This window comes from Asterias amurensis, chromosome 3 (assembly GCF_032118995.1).
Source record: "Asterias amurensis chromosome 3, ASM3211899v1".
Taxonomy (NCBI): Eukaryota; Metazoa; Echinodermata; class Asteroidea; order Forcipulatida; family Asteriidae; genus Asterias; species Asterias amurensis.
In genome coordinates, this window is record NC_092650.1 from 16,236,295 (window position 1) to 16,260,943 (window position 24,649).

A 24,649-nucleotide genomic window follows, 5' to 3' on the forward strand; every position below is an offset into this window, starting at 1 on the left:
CGAACTTCTTGGAGCGAACTTGCAGTGCATGTGCCGTGTTCCCATCCTCTCTCGTTCCTAAAAATGTTACTACAATTCTACCTCAATGCTACAACTATTTATCGGATTTCAAAGGTGAGTATTGCTATTACATGATGGTACATTTAAGCGTTTAATACCCATATATCTTCAATTGTCGTTGTTTTCAGGTGAATTTGCATACCTCCTACCTTTTGGTAATCGAATGTTAACTTAATCAATTCAATTTCAATCAATCAATCAATTCAATTTCAATCAAACATTCACAACATCCGCATCTCGTCATGTCGCCCAACCAGTTTACACCACACACTCACTCCTCCCTGGCCCGTATGGCGCCACCACTTTTTCATTCGATATGAACTAATAATAGTATCTAATTTAATGAGATATCCCTTTTTGTAAAAATGAGTGATAAAGTGGTGGCGCCATACGGAAAGTTATGCGAGATTCAATTGTTAATAAAGGCACATCCCAAAATAATGTCAGATTTGTAGTTTTCCACCCCCTGCCGTTTTACTTTACTCATCATGCTCATAATAGCTGGAGTAAGTAACTTGCCAACAGACCTGTTAACAGTCACAATGTCAATGTCATTTCATTTGTGTCCCCTTACCAGAATTTTTATGTAATGCTCTAAAAACCACTTTGATGTATAGTTCTAACTGCTTTGTAATGAATATCCTTTATTTGTGCGTTTCTGTTTATAATTATATCTTTGCTTGTTTGCTTTTTATAGTTGTTCAGTGATTTTTATTATCTTCTGTGCTTTTTTATATGCCCTCTCTAGTGCCTTAACTAAATGTATTTTGGGGGATTTAGGAGACATACGCCTTTTGCCGGAAGTTATTTTTTAACTTTTATGCTGTCCTGGGCACCCCACTATTGTTTTACTTTGTTTTCTTAAATATTTTTAATGTATACATACATGTGCTTGTAGTATGTGATTGCCCGAATAAATATTATTATAATATTATTATTACCTCAGTTGAATTATTTACACTAAATACTATAATATTACTAGGCCTAAAAACATTTTGGAAAAAATACAAAAACTTACCAGATCCTGGAGCGAAACAGTCACAAATGTTCCAGGTTGGTACGTCGCATCGCCATTTTGTGACTTCCCGATATTTTCAATGCTTTATTTTTTGGTAACCAAGCCCTGAACTGCAGGTACCAGCCAATAGACCCTTCCCATGAAACATGTAAATTGCGTGCGCACTAACGTTTTTGGTTGGCAAAATGAGGGAGTATCGCGCTGTTTTGTACACGGCTAATGGGTGCGTGACGCAGACGCGATTGTGCGTCTGCTTAGTGCACAACTCTATGGCGTTTGCCAACCAACAGGGTCTGTACGCATGCGTGAATGTTATTAGCATATTTCATGGGAAGGGTCCATTGAATTGATGCCCTGCCGAGTAGTCTTGGTGAAAGACGTTTCTTGTTTTCCTTTCACGCACACCGCTTGTACAGTTTGTTGCCATGCATAGATCAGAATGTTGGTTGTGTGTGCCTATTATTTTATATTTGAAAATTTTGTAAAGATAAAAGTTACCAATATACATGTAGATGGATTTCAATAGGCGTCATCGGTCGCCATATTTGATGAATTGTGCATGCATGGAGAGCTACCATTGGCCGAGAGTCATGCGCAGCGCCTATACCCTTGCACTTTCCCTTGTTAATACATCAAAGATGGCGGTTGATAATGCATTTTATATAACACCCAAGCAGCTCCTTGCCATTTGATTGGAGGATTGTCCGTCACGTGATAGCAAATAAAAGTACAATTGCACGCTGAGTCACACACCGTGCTTTTTCGTTCCATCCAAAAAGTACCATTGCACGCTGCCAGCGTGCAATGGTTCTTTTCGGATGGAACGAAAAAGCTGAGTAAAAACATCACTGCGTGCGCGTGTCTTTGGTTACGCAGCAGGTGTTACTACAAGAAGGCATAGTAAAATGACTAGCATTCGGCTTCTACAGTTTAAATTGTTTGTTTTGAAAGTTGTATCTTTGGCGCGATCGGCCGATTGTGCAGGAATGGTTATGAGTGATCGGCAGATTGTGCAGGAATGGTTTTGCGCGATCGGCCGATTGTGCAGAAATTGTTTGGCGCGATCGGCTGATGTTCAGGGGCCGAATTCACAAAAACTGCAAATCAATCGTAGTGTGACGTCACTATATAAATCACTATGGTGATACTGAAAATTTGTCCTGCTATGAATTTTATTGCTTTGAGAAATCGCCCCAACGATCGGTTGAACGCGCGAAACCATTCCTGCACGATCGGTCGATCGCGCAAACCCATTCCTGCACGATCGGTAGATCGCGCAAAACTTTTCCTGCACGATCGGTTGATCGCGCAAAGCTTTTCCTGCACGATCGGTAGATCGCGCAAAGCCTTTCCTGCGCGATCGCTAATAACGGGAAAAAATACTCGTAGCGCAATCGGTCAATCGCGCAAAGATGTCATTGCTCGATCGACCGATTGTTGCGCGATCGACCGATTGTTGCGCGATCGACCGATTGCTGCGCGACCAATTGATCTTAATTTGATTGTTCAATAGCGCAGCGCAATCGGTTGATCGCGCAGATTGACCGATCGCGCCCAACATATGTATTGTTACCCATCTATACCACCTATCTGTAGTAATCGTGGTAATGCATACATGTATTTGTAATGTAGCGCTAATTGTAATTCAATGACAAGAATGTTGATTTCCAAAGCAATTTGGTGACTCCGTTTTCCATTTCATTTCATTTTTTTATCCCATTATTTTCCAATTTTGCCTAAATTTTTATTTATTATTTATTTATTACTGATGTCCAACAGCGGATAGCCGCCACTTACAGGAATCATTAAAATATGTATAAATATAAATAAAGGCGTTCCCCCTTTACCATCCATGAATATGATTATGATGCTAGCTTCCTCTACTCTAGTTTATTAAGATAAATACACATACTGTATCAAACAAAGCTGTTCACTACTTCTCAATGTTGTCAACATTTTTGAGATGTTTTACCTGTTTGTTTTTTTCTTTCAGATTGAGTGAGCTTTAGAACCAGCTAAGCCTGAAGGTTCTTGAAAATAATTTTAAACGGCAACATCCCCCACCCCCTCCTAGTAAAAACATTTTGAGAAAAAGATTGCAATTTCCCTTAGTTTGAAGTTTGTCCAACTTCCACAGAGCCTGTATGTAAAAACACACTTACAAAGACCCTTACAAAACCCAACAAAACCTGTTAAATGTAGATCTATACTTACAACGACATTTTACAGACTATGCTTATGTGAGAAAAAAAACGAGAAAAAAACAAAAACATGGCTGACAAGGATAGTGGTAAGGAGAAAGAGGGTCCTTCGGAGTCCCCCGTCCCATCCCCGATCCCGGTCATCACCGAAGAAGAGAAGGAACTAGCGACGGCAGCCAGTCATGACTTTGAGGCTGGACACTACGCTCCGTGCCTGGAGAAACTTCACTCCCTCGCTAAGATGAGGAGCAACGATATTAAGGTCAACCATAATCTGACCGTGGCAAAGTTCTTCCAGTCCGGCTGTTCGAGGATAGATGATATGCGAAAGGGCCTCGGCAATGTGTGTTCTCAGGTAAGTCACTCTACCAGACCCTCAGGGAGGAATGTAAAATTCAAACAGGCGATATTATACAGGCCTGATACTTCACAGAGGCAATGAAGGTGATTGCCCCCATGCCCCCTGGTCATTGCCTTGGTGCCCTTAAAATACTACAGTAGAAATTTACAATTTTTTCATTGGGTGCCCTTTACCAAGTAGAATATGCCTTCAATTGGTACCCTTTCCCTTTCGAAAACGAAACATACAGGCCTGTTATATCTCGGTACCTTGAACCTTGTAATTACCCTGGGATTCTCCCTAAAGGTTTACTGATTTCATGAGTGTTGTCGCTTGATTAACCCTTTCGATATCAAAGAAGCCGCAGCCGGCTTGTACCCCCAAAATGTGATCCATAGCTACACAGTAGTTACAGGTTTAAAAAGGCTTCTGACTAGCACATCCAAACAAAGATATTAGTTAAAAATGGATGGTTGGTATAGATACACTGCACCTGTGTTTTGTGTAGTACACTTTGCAATAAGAGAAGGGGGTTCGACCCCTCCCCCCACCTTGTGAATTGAATTATTCATAAGAGCTGTTGAATTATTCATTATATGTAAACCAGGCCCATGTCAACTTGAGTGGTGGTATAGATACACTGGAAGACACTGACCATGCCATACTGTTCTTCAATCACGCCGTCATCCTTTATCATATGAGGCAACATCACGAAGCCATCCGCATTCTGGAGAAGCTGTTCCAGATCATTGAACCACTAGGTGAGTACTTAGTTTGGTAGCTGCATGTGGAAGCAAAAATGTCCTCAATTTGAGCCCACCATTTAGTGGTCAAGTTCTGGTCAAATTGTGGATTTGGTCATGAATTTGTGTACTTAAGGATTCGGGTACTTTTTCAAAATGTCCACAGATTTACATTAAACTTACAGGGTTTGAAGAGAATGATAGTGGAAAGCTTCCCTTCAAATATTACTAACTAAGGTTGTGTAGTTTTTGAGAAATGAGTAAAACAAGTCACAAAATCATTTTTGCCTCATGAGACCAAAATGGTTTTAGCATGTAAAATCCCCTTAACCAGTTATGATATTATACCAAAACCATAGCATAACTGGTTAATACGTTTTTGTATGCTAAAACTGAGACGAAAATTATTACTTTTACTCATTTCTCAAAAACTACAGCACCTCAGTAAGTAAAATTTCAAGGGAAGCTTTCTACTATCATAATCTTCAAACTGTGTAAGTTTAATGTAAATCTGTGGACATTGTGTTTTTTGTTAGGAAAAAGTACATATACCCTTTAAAGGCAGTGGACACTATTGGTAATTACTCAAAATAATTATCAGCATAAAACCTTACTTGGTAACGAGTAATGGGGAGAGGTTAATAGTATAAAACACTGTGAGAAACGGCTCCCTCTGAAGTGACATAGTTTTTGAGAAAGAAGTAATTTTCCACAAATTTGATTTCGAGACCTCAAGTTTAGAATTTGAGGTCCCGAAATCAAGCATCTAAAAGCACACAACTTCCTGTGACAAGGGTGTTTTTTATTTCATTTATATCTCGCAAATTTGGCAACCAATTGAGCTCAAATTTTCACAGGTTTGTTAGTTTATACATATGTTCAGATGCACCAAGTGAGAAGACTGGTCTTTGACAATTACCAATAATGTCCACTGTCGTTAAGCAAAACTATAAATGCCCTTGTCCTTCAGATAGGTATAAGGAAAAAATACTGCCTCATGAAATTGGCTCCTGTCTGAAAGTTGTTTTGTCTATTGAATACAATTTTAAAAGGATATATACAGGAGTGTTAAAAATAAAAACTTTTAGTCAGCTTACTGATTATGAAGTTCATACCGTAATCATTTTTTCTGGAAACTTTTTCCCTCTGAAATGAAGTCTTATCATTTTAGGAAAACTATCCGAAACCTAAAAAGACAAAGCAACAGCTGATTTCATTTACTACCGCAAAATAAGGGCAAGGTGTTCACAGGCTTAAAACTGCATTTTATGGTTTTTCACCATTTCTGACTCAACGGATTAAGCACAAGTTTGCAGTTTCATGTATTGACCCCTTGCAGGCGCGTCACACGCGGGGACTGATGCCACCTTTACCATGTTGGTTGGCAGTTAGGTTTACGTGTATTAACGTCGCGTCGCCTCTGCAGAGTGCACGGCATAAAGTTATATATGAAAACGCACAGTGAAATTGCCCACCAGTATGGCGCGTTCAGTATTTTTCTGATGATGACGTCCGGTGAAATGGGTCAATATGGCCACATAAAACATGTGCACTGTCTTTGACTATTTTGTCAGCTCTACCAGTCCTGGACAGTACCTTTAATGTACTTCTCTCTTTTCACCACAGAGGAATCCTTGGGTCATAAGATACTACTCTTGCTAGTAGAGACCTACCTGAGTACGTACCAACCGGAGAAAGCTCTGGCCATTATATCTTACTTGGAGAAACAACTCTTCTCCACTGAGAATGCTAGCAACAAGGGCACGTCGGAAACTAGCGTGAGTAGAATTAATAGTGGCAGAAGGTTTTCCATTAATAATCCTCGGAGAGGTGATTACTCCGTGATGTCTGAAAAATCTCCAATATGCAAGGCACCATGGCTTATTTCATATCTCTGCTTTACGCAAGCAAAGGATCTGCACTTACAGAAGCAGAGAATTGCCACATGGAAGAAATGCACTTTACTATAAGGGAATCAATGTGTGGTGAAGAGGTTTTCAACTAGTGGTTTAATCCCGCGCCGAGGCCTGGACTTGATAATTTTACCGAGACGAAGTAGAGGTAAGTTATCAAGAACCAGGCCTCGGCGGGTTTAAACCACTAATTGAAAACCGATTCAACACACTTTGATTCCCTTTCATAAATACCTTTTCGGTAAAAAAACATCAACACTTTTTGGTCAAAAGGTAAAATAAATGCAAAAATTATAATTGTTCAATGATTTCTTTCAACACAACACCCCTCCAGCATTGAAATGGTTAGGCCCTGGGGTAAACAACTCCTTATAAGGAGATGCTGTGCACGTCGCGCGTATCACATGATGTGGCACACCTGTCCCTGCCGTTGCTCTCGACCAATAGGAATGAAGAAACTGTCATATACGCACAGGTGCAAGGGCGTGTCACGCCCATGTTAAAACACTTTTTACTGGTGTTATATCATCCGTTCAAGCAACACCTCGTGATGCCCTCTCGACAAATCAGAATGGATAAACTGTCTTAGGTATTTATGAATTGTTATTGACATTGTTATTTTTATTTCTTCATCTTCATATTTAGAACAAAGACAACAAGGAATCCAATAGCACTGAGGAGACAGGACAAGATCCGGAGAAGTATCGGCCGACCCTACACCTTGTAAGTTCATCGTAATCTCATCCTGAAATAGAGACCTTTGTAGCGTTCTCCCTTAACACTGGATCCGTTGGCCAAATTCCAGTTGAAACACATTAAAGGACCAGTCAAAATTTACTCCAAGGGTTCTGGGTGGCTACCCCAATTTTGAAAAGCACCCTTTTTCATTTTGAAATAGGGACCCCTTTAGGGATGAATGCCTCAGTGGTGGAGTGCACATTAAAAGAACACGTTGCCTTGGATCGGTCGTGTTGGTCTTTGAAAAGCGTTTGTAACAGTTTGTTATGAAATGCATATGATTAGAAAGATGTTTTAAAAGTAGAGTATAATGATCCACACAAGTATCACTCAAAATTGCGTGGTTTTCCTTTTACCTCGTCGACAAACCAATTGGCCATTTATGGTAGTCAAAATTTTGACTCCCATAAATGGCCGACCGTGTTAGTTCGCAAAGTAAAAGGAAAACCACACAATTTCAAGGCAAATGTGTGTGGATCATTGTATTCTACTTTTAAAACATCTTTCTCACCATATGAATTTTAAAACAAACGATTACAAACGCTTTTCAAAGACAAACTCGGCCGATCCAAGGAAACGTGTTCCTTTCATCTGGAGGTCACAGGTTCAAGTCAGGCTGTAGTTACTTTGTCTTTGTTCAACTTGAAGACACTGGACACTATTGGTAATTGACAAAAAAAAAACAGTCTTCTCACTTGGTGTATCTCAACATATGCATAAAATAACAAACCTGTGAAAATTTGAGCTCGATTGGTCGTCGAAGTTGCGAGATAATAATGAAAGAAAAAATACCCTTGTCACATGAAGTTGTGCTTTCAGATGCTTGATTTCGAGACTTCAAATTCTAAATATGAGGTCTCGAAATCAAATTCATGGAAAATTACTTCTTATACGAAACTTTACTTTACTTCGGAGGGAGCTGTTTTTCACTATGTTTTATACTATCAACCTCTCCCCATTACTCGTAATCAAGAAAGGTTTTATGATAACAATTATTTTGAGTAATTACCAACAGTGTCCACTGCCTTTAAAATTAACAAAACTTTTCTCAGTCATTTCCCCTTGCGGTTTATTACTCGATATAAATAATTTGTGTTTTAAAACTATTGACATTTTGTTTCTACAGCTGAAAACCAGATGCTACCTACAGTTGAAGCACGTCAAAGTTTGCAAGCGTGAAATCAAAACTGTCATGAACTCAGCTGGACCAGTAAGTCATGCCATCACTCATTGGATCATATGGGTTTCATAAATTTAAAATGGTAGCCAAAGCTTCATATTGTTTCCTTCCAATTACATAGCCTTGGGCCATTGGCTTAAAGGGTGTATGTAATTTTTTGTAGGACAAAAAACACAATGTCCACAGATTACACTAAACTTTCACAGTTTGAAGATAATGATAGTAGAAAGCTTCCCTGAAAATATTCTGTGCTGAGGTGCTGTAGTTTTTGGGAAATGAGTAAAACAATGTCATGAAAATAATTTTCGTCTCATGACACAAAAATTATTTTAAGCATTTACAAACAGATTTTCATGACTATGTTTTACTCATTTCTTGAAAACTACAGCACCTCAGTAAGTAAGATTTGAAGGGAAGCTTTCCACTATCATTATCTTCAAACCCTGTAAGTTTAATGTAAATCTATGGACATTTTGAAAAGGTACCCGAATCCTTGAAGAACAAAAGCTTGCTAAGCACAGACAAATCTTGCTTAGCAGAAACAGTTTACCAGCCAAATTCCACAAGGTTGACCTTTTTGCAACTGGTTGCCCCACCCAATTTTTGCTTAAAAATTTTCACGCTTAACAACTTAAAGAAATTGGGCTCAGATGTTGAAGCATAGGCTAGTTTTATGCTACAAATTATTTTGAGTAATAATAGTGTCCAGCCAGTGCCTGAATCAAAATCTCATCCCTATTAATCCTGTTTCCCTGTCACTACTTAGTGCGCTGCCTCCTTGTTTCTGAAAGGCAACTTTGAGTTCATCCGTCAGAATTACCGCAAAGCCATCAAGCTGCTGAACAGCGTTCCTCCGTCAAGCGACTTCTTGAAGACGGGCCAGTGCGTCCCTGTCATGTACTTCAATAACCTTGCCTGTATCCACTTCTACATGGGAAAATACCATCTGGCTGCTTACTACGGACGGAGGGCACTGCAGGAAAATGCCAACGCAATGGCGGAGCTGCCCAAACGCAAAGGTTGGAGTTTGTTTTACTTATATATATTTTGTTAATCCATGCAACAAACATTTTTTATACCTAATACTTAAACCAATCACTTGTTTGTGTCTTCTCTCAGGTCAATCCTTAAACAATCGTCACATCAAAACCCTGGGTATGAACCGTCGTTACGAGCTTCTGTACAACACGGGCATCCAGCTGCTCCACGCAGGGCGCCCTCTAGCGGCATTCGAATGCCTGACGGAGGCCATACAGGTTTACCCAACGAACCCACGGCTCTGGTTGAGATTGGCCGAATGTTGCATCGCTGCCAATTCAACACCATCTGTGAGTTGCCATTTTTTATTATTTATTTTTATTTTTCAACTCTCTCTCTCAATTTTTGCCTAGGCTTGAAGAGGTCAATAGTTATTACCTTTGAAACGTCTATACATTGTATTGCTGTTAAATCATTTAGCATACTTATTTCATTATTATACTCATTGTTATTTGTTTTCAACTTTATGTTTAATTGTTACTGTCAACATGAAAATTTTCTATGTTTTTAACGTGGACAAATAAATAAATCTAATCTAATCTAATCTAATCTAAAAAATAACAAGTCCATTGAATTGAATTGAATGACCTTTTGGTTTTTGAATTGAATGACCTTATGGTTTTTGCCACATCAGCGTCGTGTAGCTATTTTCTTCTTTATATTCGTAATTAAGCCCTCCTACTGTCTTAACGCTCCTTCTGTCTGACCAATCAATATCATCTATATTTTGTTTCGAATGATATGCCAGAATGCAATATGATCTCATAAGGTGAATGTATCTTCACAGTAGACAGTCAACCCTACTACTGTTAGACCATTCAATATCATCCACATGGTTTTGAATGGTAGAAACACCAGCCTGCATTATGCTATCATGTGGTGAATGCGCCTACACTGTACAGAGTCAACCCTCCTGTGTCGCTAGACACACAAAGCCTTAAGGCCACTTCAAGGTGTGGGCTACAATCTATTTTTCCCCAGGGCCTTTGTCACCTACTTCTGGGCCTGAAACAGGGTTACCCCCTTAACAGTCAATACGGATGAACTTATTAATATCATCCATATGATTTACGATGATACAGTGTGGTTGCAGGCAATAAAATATGAATGCTTACACAGTGCACAGTCGACCCTCTTACTGTCTGAATGTCATCCACTATGGTTTTGAGTAATAGTTAACCCTTTGCCAGTCTACATACACTATCAAACTTTGTGATGAATTGCATCCACACAGTATTTTGTTTGTTTGTTTGAATGATCTCCCCATCAAGGGAACTCGGCAAACTCCCACAAGGGGATATAAACACCAAACTGGCAACAGCCAATCTCTCTCACAAACATTGGTTTAACATCTATGATTATGAATAACACAAATCAAGAAACTGTGATTCATTAACTAGACGACAATATTTGTCCTAGTCATTGTGAAATCAGCGGTTAGCTGGGGGATTCGAACCCACAACCTTGTGATTGCAAGTCCTGCAGTCTAACCACTTGACCACAGTATACACATGTACACAGTTGTGCCACCATACAATAGATTTTTTAACTCGCTGAGAATGTTACCAACAATAGAGGAGGGTTTACACACTATTTATTTGATTACTACTTTTTTTTCCAGGGTGCTGAACCGGAAGGAAAGGTCTCAGGGGACGGCCCTAGACGTGGGATTGTACGCAACGTGATTGGTACAGGACCTCATCGTAAAGTGATCCTGTCCCCTGGGTCATCAGAATATAAATACAGGTACGGATTCTGCCATGAATTTCTAACTTCAAAATCCTGTTGTATGATTTTGAGAATTATTGATCAAGAATAAGATTTGACACCATGTCGTCATCAGGTTGTAATGGTGGCGCACTCCTGGAGTTGCCGCCATCACCTGGTGTCTTTTAATCACCATGTCGGCTCATTGTTTTAAGGTCATTAGTTGCAGTTTCATATTCCTAGTGATCATTAAATGAAAAATGCGTATGCATGTTGAAAACCATATCAAAATCAATGAATGAACGTTTTACTTTAGAAAATGACCGTTTCTTTTTGCCAAACAATTATTTTGAAGACCATTCTTGATCAATAAACTCTATTTACCAAGAGCTCCAAAATATGCAAAAGCAATTTTATGAATTAAAGACACTGGACACTATTTGTAATTGTCAAAGACTAGTCTTCTCACTTGCTGTATCTCAACATATGCATAAAATAACAAACCTGTGAAAATTTGAGCTCAATTGGTCACCGAAGTTGCGAGGTAATAAAGAAAGAAAAAGCACCCTTGTCACATGAAGTTGTGTGTGTTCAGATGCTTGAGGTCTCGAAATCAAATTCGTGGAAAATTACTTCTTTCTCGAAAACTACTCCACTTCAGAGTGAGTTGTTTCTCATAATGTTTTATACTACCATCCTCTCCCCATGACTCGTTACCAAGTAAGGTTTTATGCAAATAAATATTCTGAGTAATTACCAATACTGTCTACTGCCTTTAACTATTTTTTGCATTATCACTCATTTACTGGACTAATACATTTCAGGGGAGGGTTAGAATTAAGATTGATTTGGCGCATTACAAATACCTTCTATTATTATTATATACACTGTGTCCTTGAGCAAGACACTTAACCATTGCTACATTGTATGTCCTTCGGATGGGACGTAAAGTCGTTGGTCCCATGTGTTGTGTAACGCATGTTAAAGAACCCAGTGCACTTATCCAAAAGAGAAGGGGTTCGCCCCGGTGTTCCTGGTTGTGGCTGCTTAATGCGCCGTAGCACCTTGTAAACCCTTATAAGGTGCTAAATAATTTGGTCTCAGAATTCATCACTGCAATTACCTATCTTTCTGAAAGTTTGTATATACTCAGTGCCTTGAGTACCTCGTTTGGTAGATACGTGCGCTATATAAGACTTCGATATTATTATTATTATTATTATAAGTAGGATTTGAAACTTTGCATGGTGGGAGTACAATCAGGTGAGGTTTGTGGTGGAACCAATAAACCTCTTTTGTAGTAGTGTTGGTTCAGAAAGGAACCAATGGTTAGAAATTGTTTTTTGTGTTCTGATTGTTTCCTTATAGCGGTGATGGACAGTCCGCTGCGTTTCCAGCAGCTACATTGGAGTTTGCTTCGCTGTGTCTCTCCAACGCTCTGTCTCTACTACCTGACGAAGCTTCTCACTCATCGGCCAGTAGGATCACAGCTAGAGGCAGCGTCAGTAGCGACTCATCCGAGGCTGCCGATTCAACAAGGTAAATTCTGAGTAGGATTTGAAACTTTGCCTGGTGGAAATAAGATATAGAAGAGTTTGCGGTAACACCATGTAATAACTATCTCTAAATGAGTTGGGGAGGTTCTGAAAAGAACCGTTGGTTTAACTTGACGTTTCGATCAGTATGCTCTGATCGTCTTCTGGAGAATGCTGGACTCTGATGCTGCATGCTGCTTAAGTACTGGGCGGCGGATTAGCTTGGTGATGCACGAAGGCGGGAAATACAGGCGGGAAGTTGAACTCGGTGATGCGTGGTGAATTATTTTTCTCTCGGCCCAGTAGCGTGTATCTTAGGCATCTTAAATCTGATTTCCGGCTTTTTCACTTTTAAAAAAATGGATGTTTGGTTTCTGACATTGTTACTTTTGGAATATTGGATGTTTAGATTTCTGACTTTTTTTGGTACAGACATAGCTTTTGAATGTTAGCCATGTATTTGTTTTACTAGACCTCATATGAGGTCTAGTAAAACAAAATATATACATGTTCTCTAGTTCGACATCATTGAGATCTGGGAAACGTAGATTGACATTAACTTGCGCCGCCATCTTTCGATGTGTTGTATGTCGCTATGGCGGTGTTCACACATGCATACAACACGACGATCGAACTTGTCATGCATATCTACCATGTGCGTGAATACTTGCGTGCACGCTTGGTAAACAGAAAATATAGCCTCTGGCACGTGATGTTAAAGGGATCAGTGAGAATATGACTCTAGGTCATGAATATGTATAAGGTATAGAGCTTTTAGTGTCACGCTAACATGAATGACTGTAACTGCTTTTTATTTTGTGGGTTCGAATCCCAGCTGAGTTATTTGCCTGTGATTTTTTTCACAGAGCTCAGGATACTACTGAGTATACAGTGCTAACACATATCAGTGTATATGGGTAAACCAAAATTAATATGGTTCTTATTTGTCTGATTCTGATTATGCCAATAACTTGTTACCCTTATGGAATATAATTTAAAAGTTTGATTTTGCTGTGTGTGTTTTTTATCCAGTAAGCAGCCAGGCCCCGGTCATCTAGCAGCGCCACCGGGTCAGGCCCTGAAGCCAGTTGATCTGACCAGTCTACGATGTTCTATCCTAGCCAGCAGTGCCTACGTCTCCTTATCCCTAGGCGATAACGTGACCACCTTGGAGTTCACTAAGCTTCTGTTGGCCCAGACTAGACTCCCGGGCTCTCTCAAGTACGTAGCACCCCCCACTAGTGAATTTTTGTGTGTATTGACCGTGTTGAATATGGCGTCACCGTTCAGATATTTGCCTACAAGGTGGCGTGTGTGTGTGCGTGTGCGTGCTTGTGCCATAGAAATCAAACCCGGGAACGCTGCATGTTGCATGTTTCTTTGATGTACGCAGGTAGACACGCATACGGTTTGACCTACAAGATGGCCACTTTCATAAAAAGGGGTTATTCAATACGGTCTATAGTCTATTTGTTTACCCCTTGCTTTTTTCTAGGTGCTTTCTGACTCTCTCTTTCTATTCATGTATTTCCACTTCACTGCGTATGTAACACTTAGTTACCTGGGGCCAATCTCCCAGAAGTGCCTAAAGGGAAGGTACACTATTGGTAATTGTCAAAGACCAGTCTTCTCACTTGGTGTATCCCAACATAAGCATAAAATAACAAGCCTGTGAAAATTTGAGCTAAATTGGTTATCAAAGTTGCGAGAAAGTGATGAGAGAAATAACACCCTTGTTGGCGAGTTTGTGTACTTTCAGATAGAAATAAAAGACTTCTAGCTAGAAGTCTTTTATTATTTTAGTGAGAAATTACCTCTTTCTCAAAAACTATGTTACTTCAGAGGGAGCCGTTTCTCACAATGTTTTATACTATCAACAGCTCTCCAATGCTCGTTACCAAGTCTGTTTTTAAGTTAATATTTGTTTTGAGTAATTACCAAACGTGTACCTTCCCTTTAAGCAAAAAATGTGCTTAAGCACGAAAATAGCTCGCTTATTTTACACATGTCACTGGTAAAAATTTCATGCCGTATACCATTGCTTGTGACTGGTATTTAGCTGGTGTTAACCTAGCATAACAATTGAGTTGAGTCTAGGCGGGTAATCTGATTTTACAAAGCAAGGATATTTTTTTGCTTAAGCAAAATTTTGTGTTTAAGCAGCTCTATGATGCTGGGCCCTGTTCATATTTGTTGTGTTGTCATTTAGCCTATTGAGGAAGACTTTTCCTAGGGTCAAAACATCAGGGCCCAATTTCATAGAGCTGCTTAAGCAAACATTTCTGCTTAAGCAAAAAATTCATTGCTTAGTAAAATCAGATTACCGGCCAAGACTCCACTCAATTGTAATGCTAAGTAAACAACAGCTTAATACTAGTCTTAAGCAATGTATATGGCAGGAAATTTTGGCCAGTAACATGTGTAATATAAGCGAGCTATTTTCGTGCTTAAGCAAATTTTTTGCTTAAGCAGCTCTATGAAATTGGCCCCAGGCCATTAACTATTTTATTTGCATTTATACCATAGGTCCTTTTGGTTGGTAAGCAGTTTGCAACGGCCGATACTATTTTAGTGTACATGTATTTGTTATTTTAAACCAGATGTGTGGGGCTATGTTGCGCCAAGCCCATTCGGAAGTATTGCTTTGTATTCTTGTTCTTGTTTGTAATGGCTGAATAAGCTTGCAGGGTCGTGCATGTAAAATTTCCATTACTGTCACATTCTATATTTTCCATTACTGTCAGGGTTAGATTTTCCATTGCTGTTGCGTTTAGATTTTCCATTAGAGGCATGTTTAGATTTTCCATAACAGTCCTGTTTAGATTTTCCATTACTGTCACATTCTATAATTTCCTTAACTGTCACGATTAGATTTTCCATTACTGTTACATTTAGATTTTCCATTACTGTCACGCTTAGATATTCCATTTCTGTCACGAATCGATTTTCCATTACTGTCACGTCCAGATTTTCCATACCTGTCAGCTTTAGATTTTCCATGACTCACGTTTAGACTTTTCATTACTGTCGTGCTTAGATTTTCCATTACTGTCATGTTCGATTTTCCATTGCTGTCACGTTTAGATTTTCCATTACTGTCACGTCCAGATTTTCCATACCTGTCAGGTTTAGATTTTCAATTACTGTCGGGTTTAGATTTTCCGTTACTGTCATGTTTAGATTTTCCATTACTGTCACGTTTAGATTTTCAAAACTGTCAAGTCCAGATTTTCCTTGACTGTCACCTTTAGATTTTCCATTACTGTCACGTTTAGGTTTTCACTTACGGTCTCGTCTTCAGGCTCTATTTCACAAAGGGTCAACTGTTACGCATAAGTCCGCATTCTAATGGGTTAACATTGAGTACTGGTATACCTTGATTGTGTTACACATAAATTAGCGCCATGTGTAGGCTTGTGCACTTTGCGTATGCTTTTACACTTCTCACCATGTTTGTATCAGACTTTCAAACATGTCCACGTGATCTCCTTTAGACCAATCAGAATGGATTTATAAACTGTCTTGGGTATTTAGATATAAGTAATGTTTTTTTACATGAATGGCGGGTATCCACTGTTTGCTATTCAATAAATAAACTAATAATAAAATGTAGATTAAATAAATTGTAATAATAATAACTGATTCAATTTGTCTGTAGATTCCTTGGTCATCTGTACGCTGCCGAGGCATTAATCAACATGGACCAGATATCAGAAGCCATCCAGCATCTAGCTCCTGATTCAGTGTGTGATGTATCCGTTGTGCTTCCTGTACTTCCAGAACATGGTTAGACGCTTAATTCAGTCTGTTTCATCTGTAGTGTAGGGATGTATAGTGGATACATAGAGTAAATATAAGAACTTGAGGGCGCACTGGTGATGCTTCTTACACAAATGCAACGGGACCACTGCAAGGAGACACGCACGATATATTATTCTGCACGTGCGCTGAATATGAAGTACACGTTGGAGTTTGTGTTTATATAACGCTGACGCAATGCTCATTTGTCAACTTACAAAATGGCCGCACAAACACATGCTAAGCAATGCCTGTTTGTTCAATATAGGAAATCGATGCATGTGCCAGGTCGCGTATTTAGGCCAGTGTGCCCTCTAGTTTTTATATAAAACTCTATGAGTGGATGTCTTCGGAAAAATTTGGTATATTCGGCTTGTGGGATTTGAACCAACGACCTCTGAATTAACTCGCCGGCACTCTACCAATTAAGCTGTCTAGCCCTTTGTCGGCGGTCTCCCTACTTTGTGAATATCTTTGTTCGGGGTTGCCAGTCAAAAGTAATAAATTGAGCAACCCTAAATCATTTCAAGTTATTATTTGGTATCGGAAATGAAAAAAGTTGCATCCCCTTATAGGTAATCTCCCGGCTGCCGCTTCCCAGGTTGTAAAGTAAACTTTGGTGTGATGCCTGGCGACTTGGCGGTTGTTAGTTGTATGGCTTCTGACTAACATCCCGAACAAAGATATTGACAAAATAGAGAGGTTTGATAGCTCAATTGGTAGAGCACCTGCCATTAATCCTGAGGTCATATGTTCAAATCCCGCTCTAGTAATGTTTCTTTGTTCAACCTCAAATCAAGAAAATTCACTTATAAAGCATCCTTTGTTTTATTTTTAGAAACTAGTTAGTTAACATTAGTAAAAGAATATTACAAAAGCAATAGTTGTGACTGTTTCATCATGTTGCCATCGTCAAGACCTTTGCTCTCTTACTATTATTAACCTCTGTTAACCTCTTGACCCAGGTGAGAGACAGGGTGATAAATCAGACGCAGGTCAGGGTGAAGGTCACGACGGAATGGAGGGACACGTAGCCGTGTCTGAATACTTCCCTGCGTCGATACAGGTCGCCCGGGCCACGATGCTCCTTAATCTGGCGTGTGCACACTCGCTGCGTAGTGAATGGGACAAGGCCAGGAAGTGCCTCAAACAGGTAAGTTTGTTTTATGTTGAGCTAGCTTGAACACTTGAATCTATTTCATATTAATTCAAAGTTCTTAATTTGAATATCTTTTTAATCAATTTCCAAAATAAATTTGTAGTTTGCTTCTGAATCTGGCTTGCGTACACTCGCTGCATAGTGAATGGGTTGAGGCTAGGAAGTGCCTCAAACAAGTAATATTTCATGACACAGGTAGCTCAAATACCTGAATTCTATCCCATATTTATGAAGCTCAAAGTTCTAAACTCTGAATCATTTGTCAGATTGATTTATTATTGATCATGATAATCAAGAAAATTTACACCTAAAAGCTGATGAATTGAAAATGTTTTGCAGATCAGTTTAATGAGTATGGAACTTGTCAAGTTTTGTTTGTGCTTGTAGCCCATTTCTGCCAAGCAGGCTTTGTTGTGCTTCTCAAAGTCTTGTGGTTTTTATAAAGTTGGGACAGAGTCAAACTTAGAAAAGCTTTCAAGCATGAATTAATTTGTAAGCAGAATTTAATATTTAAAATTCCAACACTGTACATTTTACACCCTGCTGCAAGCAAGGGAATAAACCTCTTGATTTATAAACTGAAACTTTGTGTAATTCTGTTGGAGCAAGTTGTCATTTTATGATTTTTTTCGCGGTTGACTAATTTCACTTTTATGATTTGTGGCTTATACAGACATGCAGTATGTTACCCACCAGTGAGATCCCTCAGCAGGCGCTCTTCCTTGGCATCTATATTGAGTTACAAACAGGTGAGATTCTGTTGTCCATTTCTCTTCTATTAATTTTTTAATACTTTTTACACCCTTAAAGGCAGTGGACACTATTGGTTATTGTCAAAGACTAGCCTTCACAGTTGGTGTATCTAAACATATGCATAAAAAAACAAACCTTTGAAAATTTGAGCTCAATCGGTCATCAAACTTGCGAGATAATAATGGAAGAAAAAAACACCCATGTCACACAAAGTTGTGTGCGTTTAGATGGTTGATTTTGAGACCTCAAGTTTTAAATCTTAGGTCTCAAAATCAAATTCATGGAAAATGACTTCTTTCTCGAAAACTATGGCACTTCAGAGGGAGCCGTTTCTCACAATGTTTTATACCATCAACCTCTCCCCATTACTCGCACCAAGAAAGGTTTTATGCTAAAAATTATTTTGAGTAATTACCAATAGTGTCCTCTGCCTTTAAAGGTGGAGTCGATTGGGCATTTTGTGTTTGATGTAATCCTGATTTATATGCAGAATTATCAAGAAAGATACAAAAAAACAAAGTCGGTGACATTTGTTTTGGGTCGTTAGAAGAAGTAAGAACAAAGTTTTGATGTCCGTTTCGGTTTGTTGGAATAGGCAAGAAAACAAATTTGACACCGTTTATTTTGAGCCGTTACACGAAGTAAGAACAAAGTTGATAATGTTCATTTTGGGTCGTGGACGAAAAGTTGACGATGTTTGTTTTGAGTTGTTAGACGTGTTAGAAGAAAGTTGATGCTGTTCGAGTGAGATCGTTAGATGAAAGAGAATAAAGTTAATGATGTATGTTTCGGGTGGTAAGATTAAGTAGGATCAAAGTTGATGGCGTTTGTTTTTGGTCATTAGGTGAATTACAAACAAAGTTGAACGTGTTAGAATCGGGTCGTTAGTTGAAGTAGGAACAAAGTTGATGTTAATTTTGGGTCGATTGACGAAGTAAGAACAAAGTTTTTAACTTTTTTTTATTTTGACATTTCACAAGTACAAGCAAAATTGATGGCATTCGAATTGGGTTGTTAGGTGAACATGGTGAAGTAAGAACACAGTTGCTGACTTTCCTTTTCATATTGCTGTTCACAGGTAACCATCAGATAGCATTGCAGATGGTTAAAAAGCAGCAACTGATCCCCTACCTCAAGCCGTCTGAGTCCAAACTGCTCTCCGTCGGGACAATGAGCTCCTTCAACAACGGCTCCTCATCCCAGGGGGTCTTCAGCTCCGGAACCCCCAACAAACGAAACAACAAAGACCCCTGGCAGAAGTAGACATAGCGGTGATGTAGACGCCATGTTTTATTATTTTTGATTTGAGACATCATTCAGTGATTGCTTAGAAATGTTAACTAATCCTCCGTCTTTTCTTTTCGTGACATAATGGCTACCTGGTACATAGATCTATCCAGGAACCCGAGTTCATCCAGAAACTACAGGGTACATCCTAATACTAATGGGTACATCCTAATACTATTGGGTACATCAAATAAAACTGGGTACATCAGAATACTACCTGGTACATCAGAATTCTATCAGGTACATCGGAATACAACTGTGTACATCAGAATACTATCGGGTACATCAGAATACTACCAGGTACATTATAATACTACTGGGTACATCAAAATACTACCAGGTACATTATAATACTACTGGGTACATCAAAATACTACCAGGTACATTAGAATACTACTGGGTACGTCAAAATACTACCAGGTACATTAGAATACTACTGGGTACATCAAAATACTACCAGGTACATTAGAATACTACTGGGTACGTCAAAATACTACCAGGTACATTAGAATACTACTGGGTACATCAAAATACTACCAAGTACATCAGAATACCAACCGGTACATCAGAATACTACCAGGAACATTAGAATTCTACTGGGTACATCAAAATACTACCAGGTACATTAGAATTCTACTGGGTACATCAAAATACTACCAGGTACATTATAATACTACTGGGTACATCAAAATACTACCAAGTACATTAGAATACTACTGGGTACATCAAAATACTTCCAGGTACATTATAATACTACTGGGTACATCAAAATACTACCAGGTACATTATAATACTACTGGGTACATCAAAATACTACCAGGTACATTAGAATACTACTGGGTACATCAAAATACTACCAGGTACATTAGAATACTACTGGGTACATCAGAATTTTACCAAGTACATTAGAATTCTACTGGGTACATCAAAACACTACCAAGTACATCAGAATACCAACCGGTACATCAGAATACTACCGGGTACATCAGAAATACAACTGGGTACATCCGAATACTACTGGGTACATCAGAATACAACTGGGTACATCAGAATACTACCGGGTACGCCGGAATACAACTGGGTACATCCGAATATTACCAGGTACATTGGAATAGTATACTATTGGAATAGTATACTATTGGAATAGTATACTATTCCAATGTGCCTGGTAGTACTATAGTACTGGGTACAAATACTACTGGGTACATCAGAACATGACCAGATAAAATATTCTATACAAAAATTGTATACAAAATATCCAGACATTAAAATATGCCTTTGGTGACCTTATTTTCATAGAAACAATTATATTTGGCTTTATCAGTTGGGCAATTATTGAAGTGCACAACAACATTTACAATTTTTCTCAGTTTTAGTCTAAAGTTTCCTCTCTTCCTGTCATTCTCATTAAAAAAATAGAAAGATTGTCGCCGAATTTGTACAAATGTTGAGGTAAATTTACTTCAGTTCTCGGTATGTATGATACTGTGTTGATGTGTAAATACCAGCGGTGTAATTAATTGTACAGAGACAATATGTGTCGCCACCTTTTGAGACATAGCATTTTCCTAGTACGTCACCATTCGAGGTGATGAAAATAACTGTTTTTGGAATCGGAGGAGACTCTCTCCTATCCGGGGTAGGAACATACTTCTAGGCAGACATATGCCTATTTACGCCTGTATACTCCTACGTACGCCTACTAACTCCTACATACTCCTACATATGCCTACGTACACCTATGTACGCCTACGTACACCTATGTACGCCTACGTACACCTATGTACGCCTACGTACACCTATGTACGCCTACGTACACCTATGTACGCCTACGTACACCTATGTACGCCTACGTACACCTATGTACGCCTACGTACACCTATGTACGCCTACGTACACCTATGTACGCCTACGTACACCTATGTACGCCTACGTACACCTATGTACGCCTACATTCGCCTTTTTAAACTAACATAGGCCTAGCAATATTTTTTCTGACAATTTCTTTTTGTGCTTTACAATTTTATTAAATTAGGTCTTTGTTCTTTTATTCTTTTTTGTTGTTGTTGATTGGAAGTGAAAACATGAACTTCGCTTATTTAAGGCCAAAATATTGTGGCTGGAATTCGCTGAAATGAATTAGACTTTATGCAGTGTTTTGAAGTGGCATTTGTGGCTATGGCTGTTGCTAAGGGTGTTGCCCTGGGCATGCTATGGCTAAATGCTTGTTCACATGACGAGCAAGCCGCAGCTGCAGCCACTATGACCTACGTCTCTATTGCTCTTCATAGGTGAATAACTTACTTTACAAGCTTTTACTCATAGAGCTGTGACATGACCGAGTGGCAAACATTTAGGTTATTTCTTGCTCAACACATTTTAAAAGTACCTCCACTGTGAAAACTTCTTCTTTGATATGATTTTCGGGGGATTGGAATCTTGATTTTGATACTGTTGTCAGAGTGAATAAGGAACCAGGACGCTCACATGTTTTTTTTTTTTTTCATGCTTGCCCGCATTGCTTAAATGGTAAAACACTATTGGTAATTGTCAAAGACTAGCCTTCACATTTGGTGTATCTCAACATTTGCATAAAATAACAAACCTGTAAAAATTTGAGCTCAAGCGGCCATCGAACTTCAGAGAGAGCCGTTTACTCACAATGTTTTATACTATCAACCTCTCCCCATTACTCGTCACCAAGTAAGGTTTTATGCTAATAATTATTTCAAGTAATTACCAATAGTGTCCACTGCCTTTAATATTGGCCTGCCTGTCTTCAGCACAGACATTGGTTCATTGTTTCGGGTTTAAATCTTAGAAATAAAACCATGTAAAAAACGCTCGGCTCGCTCATGTCTTCAGTCTGCTGCCCCCAGTGTCACCGATTAACCATTTGACCCCTGGCGTTGGCTGGCCGCCATCACTGAGGTCAATCACCGGAAACGTCCACTCGACTTGCTGTGCACAACTTTCAGCCAGTCTTAATTCATTATTGACCTCAGTGAGGGCGCTATTTTGAGCTTGTGATGTTGTATGCAAGGGTGTTTAGAGGAAACTTTTACTTATGCTGGAAAAACAAAAAGGCTGCCTCAAGGTATCATTGCTCTCGGCACTCTCTTGGTTCTGTTTCAATGGGAAAAGCCATGAAAACTGTGCTGATTTTTGTCTTATTTTCATGATTGAACTATTTTCGTCATAAAGACATGAAATTATTACCATGTCTTGTCTTCCATTGATGTACTGTTGGAGTATTTATTTAACTGTCGACTGTCGGCTCTCTCAGACTGTTAACCACAGAGGTTATTAACTTTTTCTCTCTTATTAATTTTTCTCTGAATATATGGCCGTTTCCGAATTGGCGCCTATGGCTTCGGCTATGACTGTTGCTATGGGCGTGTCTAAGAATGCTCCATACTTTAACACATGATGACCCCCCCCCCATAGCCTGAGCCCACCAATTTGGACACTGTCTAGTTCTCTTGAATAGTCTTAGTATGAAATACCCATATACAATGTATGTATCCAGACCTTAATAATAAGAATCAAGAAAATCAAAGGTCCTTCATGTCTTTTTGGAAACCCTGGCATTGGCTCCGGCTTTCCGGTTTTGGCTGAAGCTCTGGATTAAAGGCCTGGGGTGGATTTCACTAGGACTAGTCTTATCTTGAGTTAGGGCGAGTTACTTGTCCTAACTTAGGACTAGCTGTATGTTTTTGATATCTCTTAGGACTAGTCCTAAGTTAGGACTAGTCCTAACTCTTTGTGAAATCGACCCCTGGAAACACAGGCCTTGATAACAAGAACAAAAACTAGAATGTTAACAATGCACACCCTCGATTGGTTGAATGAGTGTGGGCCTATTCTGCGTATTGCAATTCAACCAATAGAGCGGGTTCTCTTTGCGTCGTGATCGTTATCGCTGCAGTGTGACTGGGCCTTAAACTCTTGCTCAGGCTCTTGCTTAGGCTTAGGCTTAGGCTTAATGTTACTCAGCAAGTTGACCAACCATTTGAATCAATTCGGCTGTTGTGTAAGGTGGCACAACTGTGAACTGAACTAACAGTGTATATGTGTGTACTTAGTCTTGGTTCAAGACATTTCTGGTTTTCCTTTCACGCACAGCACAGTCGATGTGGGGCTGTTGTTGAGTTGGCAGCACTTTGTGTGAGAGGTAAACGAGAAATGTCTTGCACCAAGACTAGTGTGTACTGTGTGGATGCAACTTACCAGATGATATTATTGCAGACTGGCATAGTTTATCCATCATTGGAAACCACTTTGGATGGTATTGAATAGTCAGACAGTTGTTGGGGCTAGAGCCATTACTCTCTTGATAATATACAGTGTATTTCTGGACTTTTATTTAGAGTGTGTGTAGTCAATAATTTTTTAACATGCTTGTGAGTTGTGTAAAGATTCAAATTTGTTGAATAAATTTAATAAAGAAATACAGCGGGTATGTTTTGAAAAAAAACCCACATAATGCATATTTTCAGTTATTTGTTGTTGTCAAAGTGTTCCTCCTTTAGGTGTTGCATACCGGTCACTTCAGCACCTTGCAAACTCGGCACCTACAACCTCGGCACCCAAAACCTCGGCACCTTGCAACCTCGGCACCCAAAACCTCGGCACCTTGCAAACTCGGCACCCACAACCTCGGCACCTTGCAAACTTGGCACCTTGCAACCTCGGCACATGTACAAATACAAACTCGGCACATGTACAAATACAAACTCGGCACCCAGTTGAAAAAGTTCGATTTTTTTTACACTGCGCTGTACGGTAGGCCTAATTTTTATTTAAAAGTTCAGTCCCACCATAGTCCCATAAAAAGCTTGATCCGAAGTGTCCGGTATTCCCTTGAGCAAGGCACCTAACCATAATTGATTCGCAGAATTGGGAAGGTGGTGCATTCTGCTTTACCAGCCATTCTCCTAGTGGATGATACCCATGATGTCATTCTTAAGGTCTGCAGGACTGTAAAGGGGATAACCCTGTTTCAGCCTCAGAAGTAGGTGTCACATGCCCTTTTATTATTTTGTCCATTTCCAAATGTTTTTTTTCCTTTACATATAAGTGACTTCTTTACAAATTTCCACATATCCGTGCCTCATCTTCACTGGACTCATTTAAAACTGCTCTAAAAACACACTTATATAAATCCATCTAGTCTGTT

At 39.3% G+C, this 24,649-nt stretch overlaps 1 protein-coding gene across 1 annotated transcript; it reads left to right on the plus strand.

The window, feature by feature from the left end:
• LOC139934980 (CCR4-NOT transcription complex subunit 10-like) lies at window positions 1–24,065 on the plus strand. Its single transcript, XM_071929413.1, has 15 exons — window positions 1–114; window positions 3,072–3,634; window positions 4,227–4,380; window positions 5,989–6,140; window positions 6,921–6,998; window positions 8,140–8,223; window positions 8,960–9,212; window positions 9,313–9,521; window positions 10,853–10,977; window positions 12,307–12,477; window positions 13,506–13,694; window positions 16,132–16,259; window positions 17,237–17,424; window positions 18,104–18,179; window positions 19,262–24,065. Exons 2-15 carry the CDS (start codon window positions 3,350–3,352, stop codon window positions 19,444–19,446), a joined length of 2,277 nt encoding a protein of 758 aa, XP_071785514.1. The 5' UTR covers window positions 1–114; window positions 3,072–3,349; the 3' UTR covers window positions 19,447–24,065.
• The last annotated feature ends 584 nt before the right edge of the window (window positions 24,066–24,649 follow it).